General features: G+C 40.1%; 1 protein-coding gene across 2 annotated transcripts in view; it reads left to right on the top strand.

The window, feature by feature from the left end:
* Window positions 1–19,145, top strand: part of GPC6 (glypican 6) — a 1,081,278-nt gene that overhangs the window by 972,697 nt on the left and 89,436 nt on the right. For both annotated transcript variants that reach the window (XM_045869601.3, XM_054506389.2), the window contains exon 5: window positions 2,148–2,278. In XM_045869601.3, coding sequence (XP_045725557.1) covers window positions 2,148–2,278 — 131 coding nt within the window. The remainder of the gene's footprint in view (window positions 1–2,147; window positions 2,279–19,145) is intronic.

The raw sequence follows: 19,145 nt of genomic DNA, 5'->3' as shown, positions 1-19,145 counted from the left end.
TTTGTGAGTCTGTTCACACTCAAAATCTTTCCCATGGTAAGAATTCTATGGGACAGAGTACCGGGGGTGGGGATACATGTGGAATACAGGGACCTCCCTGAACGCATTCACTCTGGGGGCCTTACACGAGGGGTAGAGCAGAGACTCAGTTCTGGGATCTGGTACAGAAGCCAGTGGGTAGTGTTAAAGCTGAGGTTGTTCACAAAACCTAGTGCTCTTTAGAAATGTGAATCTTGTGCTCGCTTCGGCAGCACATATACTAGAAATGTGAATCTTGGCTTCCCAGAGAGTACTGTATCCTTCTTACAAGTATTCGTCTCTCTTAAAAGGTTTCTAATCTGCCTAATTCATAACTACTTATAACCCTGAAAAGATTTTGATGTTGGACTTTGATTGAGCATGCATAGTTGGATATGTAATAAAAATAAAGTTTGGTTTCTTCATACTAATACTATAAAATAACTACTATAAAAAGCATTTAACATTAATAATATATTTAGAAAGCAAATTATATGATATATGGATGGTATATTTCCAGTTGCATGCTTAAAATATTTATGCATTGAAGAAAAAAAGCAAGGCATATACAAACTATTCTGGGTGTTATTCTGGGAAGTGGCATTATGGGTGTATTTCTCTCCTTTGTTGTTGGTTTTTTTTCTGTATTTGTAAGTGTTTGATAATAAACATGTATTATTGTGAAAGAAGGAAAATGTTTTACGATTGACTCCCAAAAGCTTTAACAATTGAAAAATTTGAAATCTAAGATTGGAATCTATATGTTAAAAGTCTAGGCTGCTCTGTCTAATATGGCAGCCACTAGTCTCAAGTAAATATTTAAAATTATATTTAAATTAGGGCTCCTGGGCAGCTCAGTCAGTTAAGCATCTGCCTTCTGCTCAGGTCATGATCCGTCCTGGGATCGAGTCCCGCATCAGGTTCCCTGTTAGCGGGGAATCTGCTTCTGCCTCTGCCCCTCCCGTCTGCTCGTGGTCTCTCTCTGGTGCTCGCTCTCTCTCTCTCTCTCAAATAAATAAATAAAATCTTTTTAAAAATTATATTTAAATTAATTAAAAGCTAACCAATTTATTAACAGTTTAATTCTTCAGTCATACTAGCCACATTTTAAGTTTCATTAGCCCCGTTATCATCATCACAGAAAGTTCTATTTGACAATCCTAATGGAAGCAGGTTACCAACTGAGCCCTGAGTACTAAAGACAAAAGTGAGCCAGTTTTCAGTGGCACAGGAATGGGCATATGCCCCTCGCCATAGACGCTGAGAGACTTCTCATCAGCAGTCCCTTTTATACACCTCACCAGTCTGAGGCCAGATAAGCTCAGAGGTTTTTCCCCACAGGCATCCTGTTACTTAGTGATGGAGCAAGGACGAGAACTCAGCGCGACCAGCTCCTCAGGCAGAGCTCCTGCCAACATATCACTATGACCATCTCCTCCAGAAAACCAAAGCTTCCCAAGCAAGACTTCAGCTCAATTCAGCACAATTTCATGTCACAAACATTTTTTGAGTGCTTCCAGTGTGATAGGTACCATAATAAGCCTTCAATATATAAAAGCAAGTAAGAGACGTGTCTCTATCCCCAAAGGAAGCCGAAGGGATAAAACGGAAGGGCACAAAGTAGGGAAAGGTATGTTCTTGGGAAATCTAGAAGTGCTCCACCTATCATAAATAGGTTTGTGTAGGGTCTCCACGTTTGTGCACCCAAATCCACACGTTAGCACTTCTTCTCCAACATTCTCAATTTTCCTCACCCTCCAGAAGAAAAGAGACTAGACTCCATTTTTGAAATGTAGCCTATCCTCGCCCTAATATTGCTTTGTTTTTATTTTTGTTCTTTCGGTTTAACTTCACATGGGATAGTTAGAGACACTCAACAATCTTAACATGAACTAATTTTCTCACGTTTAGGCCTGGTTTTATATATGCAAAATAATTTTAAATCTTGAAATAAAATGAAATACTGCTTTGATATTTAGTCATCCATCCCATTTCAGATTATATAAAAGCAAATAAAAATTTTGAGTGAATGGTTATTTTTCAGCCAGTTGTGTTGGAACTGTTTAAACACAGGTTAACAACCTGGAACCCTCCGTCCTCATATAAATCGTGCTCCTGTATTTTAACAGATGCGATGCTCTTGGTGGCAGAGCGACTGGAAGGACCATTCAACATTGAGTCTGTCATGGACCCAATAGATGTCAAGATCTCCGAAGCCATTATGAACATGCAGGAAAACAGCATGCAGGTGTCTGCAAAGGTATTTGCATTAGTCATATTTCTACGAGTAAGGGAAGTGCAGTAATCTAAAAATGAAGTAACTAGATATGTCGGCTGGGATTATAAATTCTAATACATTGTCGGAGAGCTTTTCCTATTGAGCTGCAAATTTGCTACTTCATTAAAAATGTCCAACAAAATGGCATTGAGAAAGGAAGCAATCTTTTCGTTCTCAGCTACTCAATCATGGAATTTCAGAGAGCCCCAGGTAGATTGACTAATCCCTCACATTTGTGAGCAATTTGGGGGAAATTTTCTTTCTTATATGTTTGAAATTTCTGCACACCCTCAACCCATTCTCTCTCTAGGAAGTTCTAATTATATCTTCAGCTGTGCAAACCGGCAAATGTCCTATATGTTCAATCGTAAATAATTAAACATTTCATCTGACTTTCTTTTTTAAGACTATGGCGTAACCTTCATTAATGAATATTCAGGGAAAAATGCTCCTTTGTATGAAGTCAAGCACACATTAAAAGAAGAAAAGTACATTTTCATAAATCATGAGACAGAGCTTCTGAGATTGCAGCTGCAGAACACAAATACCAGGTTCCCCATTTTTATTTGTCCCCCACTCAGTTAAAGATAAACAGGACCTGCCTTAGACAAAATTGAGAAGTTTGCCAAGGATCTCCAGGCTGTTCTTCATTGCCCCTTTTGCCCGCCAGGATAACTGCACAAAGCCCTTATGTTCTTTTTAGTGGTCTCCCTGTCATGACACACTAACCAAATCTGTATCAGTCCTTTAAACCTGGTTGGTGACTGAGTGATTGTATTTTAATTGAAAGTCATTCACACAAAAATATGTCAGGCAGAGAGATGCATGCTTAGCTCTCTTCGATTTTTAAAATCCTTTGTGAAAGAGATTTCAGATATAATCAAGGAGGAGGGGATGTGTGAAGGCAGGGGGGGAGTTACAGCAGAAAGAGAGCCATGGAATCAGACTAGGTTTCCGCCGCTGAGTCTGAATCAAACCAGTTTGGGGCTTTTCGGGGTTAACTGGTAGGAAGTAGGGTAAGAAAGAATCTGGCCTCACTTTCTCTCTCATTGAGAGAGGGACAGGTCAAGAGTTTTACAGGCCTAGCTCTGAATTTTAATGGGCTTGGGGTAGCCTGTGTAAAGGAGGATGCCTCAAATTACCACCACCCATTGGGGAAATAGCACATTTGGGGGTTCCACGAAAAGCTATTTTCTTCCTTTCCTGGGAAAAAATAGCAATCATTTATTCCTCCCAAATCTATTGCCTAGACACGGATTCATGTTGTTTTAAGAGGCCACCAGCCCAGCAGTGCTCGAGTAACCAGGTGCTCAGCTTGCTGATATACAAAACAGCCCTAGAGAAGAGGGTGTAAGAAGCACTCGGACAAAAGTGGTTTGAGACCACCACACACTTCTTAGAAGGATCTTCACTGGAGCACGTACATACGTGTTCAAGTTATTCTATTGAAAATTCTCTAAGAGGTCAGATGGACTCTCTTTATTACCAGAATGTGGATGAGACATTTTTGTGGAATTTGTCCAACTACATTATAATAGGAGGGTTGTTAATAAGGAATGTGCTTTTTAAAAAGACACATTTCTTTGTAAAAAATGTCAAAAATCAAGAGTAGAAATAATATAGGGCATGTAAGGAAGGGTACACTCACGTGAGAGGATATTGTATAGCAGATCATAAAATAACAGGACAAAAAAATGTCAAATGAGCTAGAAACAAAGAAAGCATATCTGGTAGTCTTGACACAGGGCAAAGGGGAGTGAGTTAAAGAAGGAGGGAGGGCGCCTGGGTGGCTCAGTTGGTTAAGCGACTGCCTTCGGCTCAGGTCATGATCCTGGAGTCCCGGGATGGAGTCCCGCATCGGCTCCCTGCTCAGCAGGGAGTCTGCTTCTCCCTCTGACCCTCCCCCCTCTCGTGCTCTCTCTCCCATTCTCTCTCTCAAATGAATAAATAAAATCTTTAAAAAAAAAAAAAAAAAAAGAAGGAGGGAGAGGAGAGCAGCCAGGCTCTGCAGGACAGAGGGATGGGAGACAGGCTGCAAAGTGGAAGAGGGTTTGAGGAAGGACCAAAGCCAGCCTCGAACATAGTGGAGAGGCAACAGGTGGTTGGAATTTGGATACATTTAGCAGGAAACACCAATAGGATTTGCTGATAGAATGGGTATATTCTCCAAGAGGCTTTATTGCATGGAATTTGGAAACAGGTAATTTTCATTTTCCATTTAAGCCACATCCATGAAATTATACACGAACTAAAGTCTAGAATCTACATTTTTGCTAAGAACTGGAGGGTTGTATCCCCCCCTTTTTTTTGAGTAGGTTCTATGCCTAGCGTGGAGCCCAACTCAGAGCTTAAATTCACAACCCTGAGATCAAGACCTGAGCTGAGATCAAGAGTCAGATGCTTAAATGACTGAGCCACCCAGGCACCCCATGTATTTTTCCTTTTTCAAGGGAACCCTCAGTCACCATTGATAAACAGTCTCACTGAATTAGGAGTTCTAGATGTCCACTTTGGCTGGAATATTTGCATAATGAGGCTTCCTTAAATTCTGATAAGGCTTTGAGTGAGGCCAGAAGTTATTTCCTAATTGAGGGTAGGGGTGGGGGTGAGCACACATCCTGAGAGTTGTAAAGCCTACAAATTAAAATGACTTTTTATTCTAGGACATGATTGGCAATTTCTCCTTGGAAAATCATTTACCTTATTACACCAGTTGCTGTTAGCAGTCATTCCAGAACCTTTTTCAGAAAAGCAACGGTGTTTATAACTGTTAGATCATATGTTAAATGCTTACTTCAAAGGACTACACTGTGCTATATGTGGTTTATATTATGTAATATTTATAACAGTATTTGTATGAGCTAGAACCTCCCCCCTTATTTTCCAGATAAGGAAACCAAGGCTTAGAAAAGTTAAGTAACGTACAGGGGCCTCATGGTGCATAAAGAGCGCATAGAGGAGGGTTCTGATGACAGGACCTACGTTGCCAGATCACTGCATTATAACAATGAGGGTGTCTCCGAAGCCAGTCTCACCCAGGGCGGAGTTCAGTAAATATTTGCTGAATAGATCAAGTATTAGGAGAAAGTTCAAAGGCTTTCAGTAAAACCTTCCTGAGAAGCTGAGGACACAGGGTGGCAAAGCCAAAAGGACTCAAGTTGTCTGTCTTTCTGTCCGATTCCCTTCATAACTCTACCTACTGCTTCCCACCATGCCCAATTCTACTGAAATCATTCTCTTATCAAGCCTCATTGCTTCCAGCCTTTCCTGAAGTTGTAGTAGTACAAAGGATAAAAGTTACTTTCGTCTCCCTCTCTCTATCTGGAGGCAGAAGGTGAACCCACCACGGATTCAGATACGAAATTCCCCTCCTCTAATGCCGTTGGCTCTCATCAAATCTGCAGGAGAACAGCTCATTTTTTGTACCTAGTCCCTGATCCTGATTTAGTGGGATTTACCCACCAATGAAAAGATCTGTCCCCACCAAGTATGCTCCTGCTCCAATCTTGTCTTAGGACTGTTTTTATACATACTATCAGATCTTTTTCCTCTCCTATTTAGCTCATAGCTAAACTGTTAGCTGTAAGGATTACTGACATTCCTTCCAAAAAATACATTGGCTAGGGGTGCCTGGCTGGCTCAGTCGGAAGAACATGAGACTCCTGATCTCAGCGTTGTGAGCTGGAGCCCTGTGTTGGGTGTAGAGATCATTTAAATAAATAAACTTAAAAAAAAATACATTGGCTATGCCGAGTTGTATAATCAGGTTATAAAATTTTGGTAATAACATTATGGCACTTATTCCAAACTCTTGGTTTGTGTATTCTTTGTATAACATGATATTATATGTTATATAATATATATTATATATATCATTATATATGTGTATGTACACATTTTTAAGGACTGGAAACAAAAGCACATTAAGACTTTGGACAAATAATCCCCTAGTAACAATGATAATCATCATGGCCACCAGTAATTGAGCACCTAGTATATTCATTCAGCAAATACCCTATCATGTACCAGGCATGAGGAATACACTAGAAGACAAAACAGATCCTCGGCCCCATGTCAGTCTCTTTCTACGTGTTTTATATATTTATTCCAAACCCTTGCTGCAATCTTGTAGAGCATCTTTTTCCTGATTTTATAGGTAAAGAATGTTAAATTTACAGGAATTGAGTAGCCTTCCTGGGCTCAGGCAACTAACAAGGGGCAGACTTGGGATGACCCCTACAAATGATCTGATCCAAAGAAAAAGACCTTCCCAGCATGCCACTGTTCCCTCAATAAGTATCTTCCCACCTAGTCCATATATACTTCAGCACTGGAGGACCCAGCCTTCTAAAGGAGGGCTATTGCCTAAAACACACTACAGGGAATGTTCTGATGAGAAACAAGTGCTGTTCATTCTTCAAGCCCCAACCAAGCTTATTACATTCACCAACTTCCCAATCTTCATCACACACAGGAAAGCTCCCTCATTATTCTACCACTTCTGTTACCCACCCAAGTGAAAGAACTTTGCAGGCATATGGAAATTCCCCAAGGGAAGAGAGAGCAAAACTTGCTGAGTCTCTGCCTGTGAAATTCAGATGTGTTGATAGTCTCCTTCTTATCCTATCAGAGAAGATGAAACTGATCTCACTCGATATAATTTAACTGTATTAGGAATAATTTCAAACCTAATCCAGGAAAAGATTGGTTTGTCAGATATAATCTAAATTAAGAAGGAAGACTTATTAAATTCCAACTGAAACCATCCATTCAATTAATACTTATTACAGACGAGGGTAGAACCCATTATGGAAAAGTAGGGTGGCCTCCAGGTACTTAATTTTCTCCAGACAATTCTTTCTGAATCTATAGTACTAATGAAGATGAGAGGGGGGAAAAAAAGAAAAAGAAAAGAAAAAAGCCTAAGAGGATGGAAAAGAGAATGTAATATCTGCTTCTAGCTAGTGGGTCTTAGTCTCCTCATCTGTAAAATGAAGGGTTCTTTGAAATGTGCTTTTCCAGTTCTAGACAGTTATCAGTATTATGAACATTATCTCTTCACTACTGGTTAGGTTTCCTTTTCTAGCATCCAAATATTTTTCTTTTCTCTGGATCTTTTTTCTTTCAAAGCATACAGGCATAAATGATATCTTGGGAATTTGCATGTAGAAAATATCTCCTTTCAGATACAAAGACATTGTTTAGAATTTAGCTCAAATAAATATATTTTTATTCCAGTAGTGTTAGTCTTTACTTTGAGTTCCTAGGTTATGCGTGCCCTTCTTAAGGCAGTAAGCATATTATTTCTTGTGTTGTGGTTATTTGCATACTTCCCTTCTCCTTCCCAAGATTATAAATTATTTGAGGACAGGAGTTACATCTTACTTGTGCTTGCATTCTACAGAAAGCCATCCTAACATGTTTTTACACGTGGAAGAAACAGTGTATTTTGCTGAGTTGAATTTGGAACATGAAAGTATAATGCCAGAGAGACTTCAACAATAAAAAACAGAAAATACCTTAAAATATACTTGAAGTCAGCCTAGGATTCTTTACAATAACACAAAGGTTATAAGATCAGATTTTGGCATCAGACAGACCTCAGATTTGGTTTTTACTAGTTGTGGGACTTGGGGCAAATTATCTGTCCAAACACAATTAACTCACCTGAAAAAATTAGGATGCTAGTAGTACCTACTCATAGGGTCATTTGAGAGTAAAATGATACCATCCGTGTAAAACGCTTAGCTATGGAATATATCCAATCCAACCCACTCTTATGAGTGAAATATTTTAATTGCTGTTGTTGAAATGTCTACGATGTGTGAATCCTAAAGAACATAGACTGGCTCTCTGGTTTTTGCCTCATCCATGATGGTCTGCGAGCTTACCTTTAGCATCTCAGATCAGAAGAGCAGTTGGGTGATATACACGCCTGCACTTGAAGGCACATACCTATTTTCAGTGGCAGTGAATCACATTGAAAGGGACACATATTTCTGCATGGCCTGGACGTGGCATGGCGTGACAGTCAAGAGATGGCTAACGAACAAAGCCTTCAGAAGGAAGGCGGCTCGAGGGAATAGTCGAGTTGGATAGAGGCTGTCAGCAACTTACTCATCTTCCTACCTGGTGGTCCCACAGGTGCCAGCACAGCCAAAGGTTTTAGAGGAATGTCAGTGGCCTCTGCCTAATGTCACATTAGCCTCACATTAAAGGAATAATTGCCTTGTGACAAGTGGTTCCGTTCCTTCTGCCTGATTGCTGAGAAAAAAACAAATGGCCATACTATTTATAAAGTTCTATTTCTATTTCTTCTTTAGTTTTGTTTTTAAAAGAAAAGAGCAAGTTCTCAACGATGCCTTGATTCAGAATACTCAGAATAGTTTCTCTGGTTATTCAGATTTCAAAGTTCATATTCTGCCCATCAGCTCTTACTTATAATATTTCACTAAGAAACAGTGACCTCGGGCGCCTGGGTGGCTCAGTTGGTTAAGCGACTGCCTTCGGCTCAGGTCATGATCCCAGGGTCCTGGGATCGAGTCCCACATCGGGCTCCCGGCTCAGCGGGAAGCCTGCTTCTCCCTCTCCCACTCCCCCTGCTTGTGTTCCTGCTCTCTCTGTCTCTGTCAAATAAATAAATTTTAAAAATCTTAAAAAAAAAAAAAGAAACAGTGACCTCCTTGAAACATCTTTTATTCTTTGATTTTTCCATTTCTATACAGAAAACCAGAATCTGTTCTATTCCTGTTTGTGACATCACTGGATAACAGAGCCAGATTTTTTTAGATGCTAGATACAAAGAAAAGAAAGAAAAAAAAAGAGACACCTTTTTCTAATAAAGCAAAATGAAGGTTTGAGAAAAGTGCCTACGATGCATTTATAGGAAACACATCCAAAGCAAACTAGTTTTAACTTTCTTCCCATGAAAAAGGGATTTAAAAAATATTTTTTTCCCTCCTTTTGATGATAAAGGGAAACTCCTGATTATCTCTAACCTTTGGAGATTTATCTTAAGATTTTCTTTCATTTTAACTTCAGGGCAAAAGACAAGAAGATTACCCTTAATGAAGCCAACTCAAGAATAAGTGATTGAAACTCGATTCAGTTTTTAACATTTAGCGTGTTCTTAGAGGAAGATACCCTCTCGCTCACCTGAATATCTTCTTCCAACATCCTTCTGCCTTAACAGGAGAACTCCTTCCTCAGAGTCATGCTTCCCGGGGGCAGCTGATGGTCGATGGTCGGGCTGGAGGAATTCAGTCGCCTAGCCTTACACACACACACAGTTAACCCCAGCTCTGAGTGCTTCCTTCTGCCCGGGAAGATGCCATCCTACTGGATTCAGAGAGTCTTTGCCCCAGCCAGCCTACATTTAAACGCATGGAGGAGCTACCTTTGTGTGTTTACAGAAGCCTGTTCTGCCAGAAAGTTTTGAATTATATGGCTTTCTGTCGGTCTTCCTCTTCTAATGCGTTTTGCATATCTCTTCCATTTCACTTCATTATCCCAGAATAGATCTTAACACACCAGCCAAGTAGCTTAGCTGCCTTACAGAGTGAAAATCAATCATTTCTTTATTAATACAAGTAACCTGTTAGCTAGACAATATGTCTTTAAAACATGGGGCTCATGGGCTGGATGACAAAAAGAGCTCTTGTGCAGAGTAGTGTGGGACCTCCTCAGACTGCGTCCTGACTTTGCTACAGTGACGGGAGTAGCTTTCATCCCAAATCTCTCCTAGCCTGGACTACTCTCCTGATCACACCTGTTTATCCCATGGCCTGCCACACACCTCCAATAACCCTGTCGAAAACTGCACACATGTCCTCCCCCAAAGCCTCCCTCCCCAGGGCTCGCTGTCCCAGTGAGGGCCCCCTCCGCCGCACCTGCTTCTAGCCAGAAGCACAGTTGACTCAAACTTCCCTTTCTCCTTCTCCCTCATAGTTGTTCTATGACGGGCCCCACTGAACAGTCCTCAATCCCTTTTGAATCCATCCTCAGCAGCTCCCCTAATTTTACCATCTCCCACATGGATTATAGCCTCCTATTTAATTCCCTGCCTTTGGTTCTGCCACGCTCTGATCCATCCTGCACACTGTAACCAGAGAGATTGCTGAAAATGCTAGTATGTTCACATTACTCCCCTGCTTACTTACCAGCTTTCCGGGATTCCCTGTTGCCATTAGATGAAAGCCCAGGTGTAGCCCCTGACAATGCTGTCCTTAGCCTGCTACCCGCCTCCAGGCCACCCTCCCCACTCTCCGTGCCTGGGATTATTAAAGTAAATGTTTCTTGAGCATTGATTATCTGCCGAGCACCATACTAGATGCTGCAGAGGTAATAGTGAATAAAACCAACAGAGCCTGAGTCCTACTAGACGTTTTAGGTAAGAGAACATCTGTATGTGCCAGACATTCAAGACAGCCTTAGCTCTGTTGCTCAGAAGAACCATCCTCTATCACCTCCATGCTTTTGCCCCTGCTGTTTCCTCATCCTGGAACATCCTGTCCTTTCCACACCGAACACCAAATATACACCATTTGCCAGGCACTATTTCTGCACTTCCGGGGCAAGATTCAGTGGGATCCTGGTGAGTCCCGGCACAACCAGCTCTCAATGCAGTGAACATGCTAGTGTGCAGTATTTGCCAATTTCTGTTGTGTAAATATTCCCACCGTGGTGATTTCAAGCTACCAACGTGAGGTCACTGAACATGGAGTAGCACGCCACAATATAACATTTCCCCCTGACTGGTACAGTTGGCACAAATCACCTCAAGAGCTTAGGTGAGAGTAAATAATTAGGAAGTAGTGAGTTTTGAGTATATATTACCTTTGTCTTCAATAGAATGTATACAATTTTAAGTTTATACATTGTAACTTAGTAATCACTGTTCAATGACTGGCTTGCGGAATTCCTGACGATTTTACAGGTGGTCTCGAGATCCCGTAAGAGCCCGTTCCAGGACTCCACTGCTATTCTAGGAAGCCTTCTCTGACCCTCCAGTCTGGTTAGTTGCCCCTTGTGGGTGTCCCCATCACATTTATCATGATATAATCACCAGGCTTCTTGTGAGAACCTCCCTGAGAGCAGGGACATGTCCAGTTGGCATATCCCCCACACCTGTGTCTGCCCATAATGACACTCAATGAATATTGGTTGAATGATAGGTTGAATGAATGATACAGAGCCAGGCTGATGAAATTTACACATTCATGTGAATTCGGCAAAATGATCTTAAAGAATTGCTTTAAAACCCATAAACAAAGAGCATATGAGATAATCATTTAGCCAGGCCAAGAAGGTTAAGATTTCTTTTTTACCACATTCACAATATGCTTTGTTAGTTCCTTGTAATTCCTTCCTATTCGCCACTGGGGAGAAAATATCAAGGTGTTCTGCTGTTTAAGGAAAGCAAACCCTTCAAGGAAAAAAAAATCATCATCTCAAGCAAACGGAACGAATTTGCTTTTATTGAAGAAACAATTTTAAGACGTATGCAAAACATTTGACAGATATTCTGGAACCAAGCTGTGTAAGCATCAGGAGTAAATTTCTAAAGCCTTAAAACTGACATGGTAGCTGGCTTTTGAAAATTGAAGCTGGTGAAAGGCAGCCAAAGCTGAAAGTGATGACTTCACTTGATTCAGTGTAACCCGGAATTCTCTTCACGGAGCCCTGAGCCCATCCAGGGACCCATGTGGAATTTGCCAGATGACTTGGCTAAGGGACCATTGTAATCAGTCTTTAAGGAAAGAAAAGCATGAGCCAGGGAGGAAAGAAAAAGAGAAGAAGACAGAGGAGAAGGGGTAGAGAGGAGTAAAGAACACAAGAGAAGTACAGATTGTTCTGAGACTTTAGGATGAAAACCTGTTTTCTTAAAAAAATCAATCCATAAAGAAAATCAGCAAACTAATAAAACCAAATAAAAATAAAAAGACTCGGGGCGCCTGGGTGGCTCAGATGGTTAAGCATCTGCCTTCGGCTCAGGTCGTGATCCCAGCGTCCTGGGATCAAGCCCTGCATGGGGCTTCCTGCTCAGCGGGGAGCCTGCTTCTCCCTCTCCCTCTGCCTCTCTCCCTGCTCATGCTCTCTCCCTCTCTCTCTCTCTCTCTCTGTATCTCTGTGTCTCAAATGAATAAATAAAAAAATCTTAAAAAAATAAATAAATAAAAAATAAAGACTCAATATTTAAAATGTTACCATAATGAGTATAATAATTTTATATCTAAAGAAAGAAGTCATTATTAAAATGTTCTAAGTTGATATTCAGGACAATTCTACATTGGATATTAGCAGAATGCTGTTAGGAACCAGAAAAAAAAAAATGTGCGAAATGAAGCTCTAAGGTGCCAGTTTAATCTTATATCATAGTGATGATGTGGCTTTTCTTGCTATTACTTTTATTGAAATGGGGTTTAAAAAAATTTTTAACTTATTCACATCTATTTACTAGTGATATGTGGACATCTCCCGCACACCCATTTCGGTCTACATATTTCACTTCCTCTCTAAGAAAAGGTCCCCAGCTCTGTGCTCAACCTAGACAAGTGGGGACGGGGATATGTACCGTACAAACACAGCCCATGGGCCGGTGGTGCCGCTCACCATTTTCACAGGGTGGGGAAATCAGGAAGAGAGGCTTTGCAAACATCCCGAGTTGTCTTCCCCTTTGCTACAAGCAAAAGGCCATTGCTTGAGATGTGATCTCCAGAACCCATGATTCTGAGCTCGCCCACCAACCATCAGAGAGCCAAGGTTGACTATTTTATACACAGGGTCCTTGGCTCTCTGGCGTTTCAAGCACAGTGGGTAGCTGTTAGCAAATGATCAAGAAACAGGATCTTTTTGGTTCTATTTATCAGTTTAAACAAAGTTGTTGATTTGGTTTTGCTCTAAGTTGGCACAGTAAGCGGAGTAAGGGAAATATCAAATGAGTTTTTTATGCGGATGGATGATTCATTGTTTTTTTCTGAAGCCTAAGGAAGAAATGTTAAATGATTTTGAAGAGATAATTGATTCTTTGCAATAGAGTATATAAAACACACAGTTCAGTGTCTGGCCCATTGTGGACATTGAGTAAGTGTCAAGTTCTCTTTTCTTTCTGATCTTGCCTTACACAAATCTCTCTGCTAATTGCCTTCCATGAATGTTTGCAAAAGGGCGAAATTATAACTAAAAATTTCATTTATCCATAATCTTTCACTCCCAATTTTTTTTTAAATAGTACATACTATGTGCTAGGAACTCTTAGCATATGATTATGGGATTCAGCAATAGCCATGAACAAAATGTAAAAGATCCAATTCTTCATAAAAAATTACTCATGCATCACTCTGCATAATCCATAGATCTGATTTGTTCTTCATTACTGTGCTATTTAATTACAGATTACATCAGTTAAAATAATACATTTCTATACCTCATTTTTTTTTTCAGTGTATTTTCAAAGCATCATATCATTTTATCTTCCCAGCATCCCTGAGGATTCGGGAGAACATGTTACTCAAAGGTCACACAGGTTTAAGGAGAAAGTCTGAAGGTAGTATTCCAGGCTTTTAGACTCTTGTTCGTGACCTTTCTCTTATGCCACAGCTGTCTCTCATGCAAACAATGGCCAAAATAGAGAGAGCTGATGCAGATATGATAACTTCTGTTTCCTTGGGAACGAACAGGATAGATTTGAATTTCTCCAGTGGTCATCTGACAAATAGTTCATTCATTAACACTGTAATATAAATTAGAATCTAATCAGTAAATAAAACATTACTTACTCTCAAAATATCAAATCCAATTAAATCTAGGTAGCATTCACTGCCACCCATGTTAATATAAAAGATTAGAGTTCTGTTTGCAAATTTCAAAATGGTATAGGGGAATAGCAACATCCCTCCACAGTAGGAACCCACTGAGTAGAAAGTGGAAGGATAGAATTTTTTTAAAAACACAGGAGCCAAGACGGGATTGATCTGCAGCCATGCTTATGAACTTGCCAGTAATGACTTTTGTGAATGTATAATCAACCTGCAGAGACAAAGAGATGTAGGTATAAAGCTTTGGGGGCTTCTGAAAAAGTGCACACCACATTGTTTTATTTTAAGGGAAAGATGTTAAGATGCTGAGATGTTCTTAAAGGAAAAGGTCTTATATTTAAAAACCTAAGACACAGGGGCACCTGGGTGGCTCAGTTGGTTAAGCGACTGCCTTCGGCTCAGGTCATGATCCTGGAGTCCCAGGATCAAGTCCCGCATCAGGCTCCCTGCTCAGCAGGGAGTCTGCTTCTCCCTCTGACCCTCCCCCCCCATGCTCTCTCTCTATCTTATTCTCTCTCAAATAAATAAAATCTTAAAAAAAAATAAAATAAAATTATAAAAAAATAAAAACCTAAAGACACAGCACTCAAACCTGTTATCACCACCTTCCTCTCTTTCTCACCTCTCTGAAACAATAAAATGTCTCTCCTTTCAGAACTTTGTATCTTTAATGTCAGCTTCTCTAATCTCAGAATGCCAGCACACTTCTGAGACATTTTAGTAATCCTCTTAAAAGAGAGAATTCATGAGCCAGATATCTTCCCCAAATCCACAGGTTTTGCAAGCCCACCAAGCGGGAAGGATAACTCCGTTGTGTATTTGCAGCATCTGCCTACATGGGGACTGCCAAATACTTTGCCAGATTACAGTGAGTGGTCCCCCCCTTATCCATGGTTACAGTTACCTGAAACCATATCATATATATCATATATCAATCGTGACCCGAAAGCAGATGATCTTCCTTCTGACATACCCTCCTTCGTCAGAAGGTCACCGGTAGTCTAATGCCATGTCACAATGCTTATGCCACTCACCTCACTTTATCTCATGTAGGTATTTACCATCTCACCTTATCACAAGAAAAAGAGTGAGTACAGGGCGACTGGATGTCTCAGTCATTAAACGTCTGCCTTCGGCTCAGGTCATGATCCCAGGGTCCTGGGATGGAGTCCCGCATCGGACTCCCTGCTCTGCGGGGAGCCTGCTTCTCCCTCTCCCACTCCCCCTGCTTGTGTTCCCTCTCTCACTGTGTCTCTCTCTCTCTGTCAAATAAATAAATACAATTTTTTAAAAAAGGGTGAGTACAGTAACAATAAGATATTTTGAGAGAGAAGGAGTCCACATCCGCATAACTTGTATTATGGTATATTGTTATAATTGTTCAATTTTATTGTCTGCTATTGTTGTTTATCTCTTACTGTGCCTAATTTATAAATTAAACTTTATCATAAGTATTTATGTATAAGAACATAATCATATATATAGGTTTGGTACTATTTATTGTTTCAGGCATCCACTGGGGGTCTTGGAACATATGCCCCATGGATAAGGGGGGACCACTGTATCTAATTATCTCTTACAACATCACTTGGAGGAAGATAGGCAGAAGATAATACTGATTCTATTTCTTCAAGGAATAAAGCTAATGATATGTTCCTACAATGAGATGGCTTGCCTGCAACTGTGTTCTCTAGAAACTTCTGTTCCGCTGTAAAGAAAAGACTTTTAGTGTCTTAAAAATAGTATTTCTTCTCTTGAGTTAAAGGTAGTGGAGGGTACATGCACTGTTGGTGGGTATATAAATTGGTGCGGCCACTACAGACAGTGCAGAGGTCTCTTAAAAAATTAAAAATAGAACCATCATACAATCTAGGAATTTCACTTCTGGATATTTATCCAAAGAAAACAAAAACACTGATTTGAAAACATATAAGTACCCCTATGTTCATCATAGCACAATAGCTAAGATATGGAAGCAACCTAACTGTTCATTGATAGATGAATGGATAAAGAAAATGTGAGATATATATACACATATATATATGTGTATATATATATAATATTATATATATAATGGAATTATATATATAATATTATATATATAATGGAATTATATATATAATATTATATATACATAATGATATTACTCAGCCATTGAAAAGAATGAGATCTTGCATTTACCACAACATGAATGGACCTAGAAGGGATTATGTTAAGTGAAATACGTCAGACAGAGAAAACAAATACCATATGATTTCATTCATATGTGCAATCTAGAAAACAAAACAAATAAACAAAACAAAACAGAGACAGACTAATAGATAACATAAAACAAACATAGCGGCCAGAAGGGAAGGGGGTATAACATGTGAAAGGGATTAAGATGGACAGATGCCCAGTTATAAAAAAAAATAAGTAAGTCACAGGGATATAAAGTACAGCGTAGGGAATATAGTCAATAATACTATAAGAACTTTCTATGGTGACAGATGGTAACTAGACGTATTGAGGTGATCATTTTGTAGTGTGTAAGAATATCGAATCACTGTGTTGTACACCTGAAATTAATATAATAATGTATGTCAAATATAATTCAACTTTAAAAAATTGTTTTATCTTTAAAAAAAAAAAGAGGCAGTGGAGGGTAGAATGGATTCCACAAACACCTCTGAATCAATGCATCTGAATGTGTTACATCTGAATCGCTTCTCTTGGTGGGGTAAAGCAAACTACACAGAGCATCCCAAGGTATGTTCCCTAGAACACTCATCCTGTGAGAACCTCCTGCACCCTCTGCAGAGCCTGTGGCCAAATGGGGAATTACTGCAAAGGACCTCCTCCCTTTTGATGAGTCAGAACACACATTCATATGACCAGGACCTGCCAAGATACCTAATTTCACTTTGACCATGGAATTTATTGCATATGTAACAACTGTTAACAACTCTTGGTAATAATGTTTTATGGAAAACATTGAAGAAACATCAGCCCAGACATTTTTTCCCCTCAAATCTCCTTACTCAGAAAACAAAACTTCTAGAAAGAAAATGGTTGTAGAATAACGTAAGTAGCTAGTTACTGTCAAGCACTTACTTTTCCAGATGATGGCTTCTGTTTTCCTGCCTTATGTACTGCATTTTATCATCATAGTGTGGGGAACAATATTATCATTTCCATTTGACAGAGGAGGAGACTAAAGTGCAGGGAAGACCCTGAATGTTGGCATGGCACTGGGCTGTCCTTAGCCCCACCTGTCACCCATCCATATACTTGCCCTGGGCTTTAAATACCACCTTAGGCTAGTGGCCCAGATCTACCTCTCCAGCCCTGACCGCTCCTCGGAATAGAATCTTGATCTCTGATTCTCATGTAAGCTAACCTCATTTAACCTCTCACTTAACTGACCCACATTATTCCTCATCTGTTTCTTCCCTTATTCAAAATACAATATATTGGGGTGCCCTAGACCAAGAGGAAAAAGGCTCATCGGTCCTTTAGAGTAACATAGCCCTGAGCCTCATGAGCCACAAAACTTTGTCTTAACTATACAGCTGCCACAGTAAGCTCAGAAGATAGTCTGAGACAATCTGAACGTCCCACACAAGAATTCCATTCGTCACCCATCCCATGAACCCCAGGTTTTAAAAACATGTTGTCTAACCAACAGATTGCATGTATGATAACTGAATGCATTGATTTTCACTTTGTAACTCATCTAAGTAATATGACGGATACATGTTGCTTCAGGTACAGTCTCTGCAATGAGAATCAGACAAGGGCTTCTCATCGTTCCTAAGCAATGACAGGGCGTGGGTGTGCCAGTCTCCTTCCCAACTCTTCCCTGCAGGTTTTGTAGAGTTCCAAAAACCCACTCTTAATCCCTAGGCATGTCACTTCCACACTGAAGGATCTCTTTATGACCGTGCCTTTTTTTCTAAGGGTAAAATAGAACCTGTTGAAGGAACTTCAGGATTCATATCCTGACATATTATGACAGATTTTTCTGTAGGTCTCCAGCTGATTATGAGGTGAGGTGTTGTTTCCATCATAATTACAAGGCAGTGTTTTCTTCCATTTGGATCATACTCTCAGCAATTTCTGCACCGAAGCCACCTTAAAAATCCAAACCTGATATAAATAACAAAAGGCTACTAGGCTATACTGACTTAACTCACCGTTCTGTATAATTGATACTCTCAAAAGAAAAGAAATCAAACAAGTGGTAAGGTTTTCTGTTATGATGAGGTATCTCCCCTGGGGTCCTAATATTCTTTCAGGGCATTTCTTGTTCCTTTGATTTAATTTAAACCAGTGAGCCAGGTTTTTCCCAAAGAGCAAATTAAGAAGGTCTGTTAAATCTTTCAGTGCCCCGCTTCAAGAAATCCCCAGCAAGGCCATTAGCATTGTTTTGCCTTAGGCTTTACAGTCTCTAAAAGTCAGCTGCCATATTCGGAGCAATCCAAAATAGTACACTCAACAAAACCCTGGAGCTTTGGAAATGTTAATGCCCTCCATCAGCAATGACCTTGCCACTGGGAAGTGATTTAGTCACTAGGGAGAAAAGGGCCCACTATCTTTATCACGCTGGTTTACACCATCAACTTCAGAAATTGTGTGAGAGAAGAATAATCAATAGTGTGTTAAGACCAATCTCGAAGAACGCCAAGACAAAATGCTCCTGCTCTGCAAAATGCTGAGTTGAAGGAGAACTTTTGGATACGACCAAAGAGAAATGAGCTGGAGTGGTAACACCGAATGAATTGTGACTCGAGATGGAATTTGTCATTGGGAATGGCACTCTGAGAGCTCTCTGTGTATTTCGGTGGAATCCCATAACGTGCCTGATGAAAAATGCTTATTTTAGAGCAAAGCAGATTCAAATAACAAAACCCAAAGGCATGCATGCATTCTAAACACACACACACGCAGGTTAAGAATTAGCTGACACAAATAGTCCCAGAAAGTTAACCAAAGTAAGTAGCTAAGAAGTAGAATCACCACCTCCTGTGGAAAAATGGAAGAAATGTCAAGTT

The sequence above is a fragment of the Mirounga angustirostris genome, unplaced genomic scaffold (genome assembly GCF_029215605.1).
Source record: "Mirounga angustirostris isolate CCGP_5_RB_7025 unplaced genomic scaffold, mMirAng1.0.hap1 SCAF_3, whole genome shotgun sequence".
NCBI classification, from domain to species: Eukaryota; Metazoa; Chordata; class Mammalia; order Carnivora; family Phocidae; genus Mirounga; species Mirounga angustirostris.
This window is presented reverse-complemented; position numbering and strand designations above follow the sequence as displayed.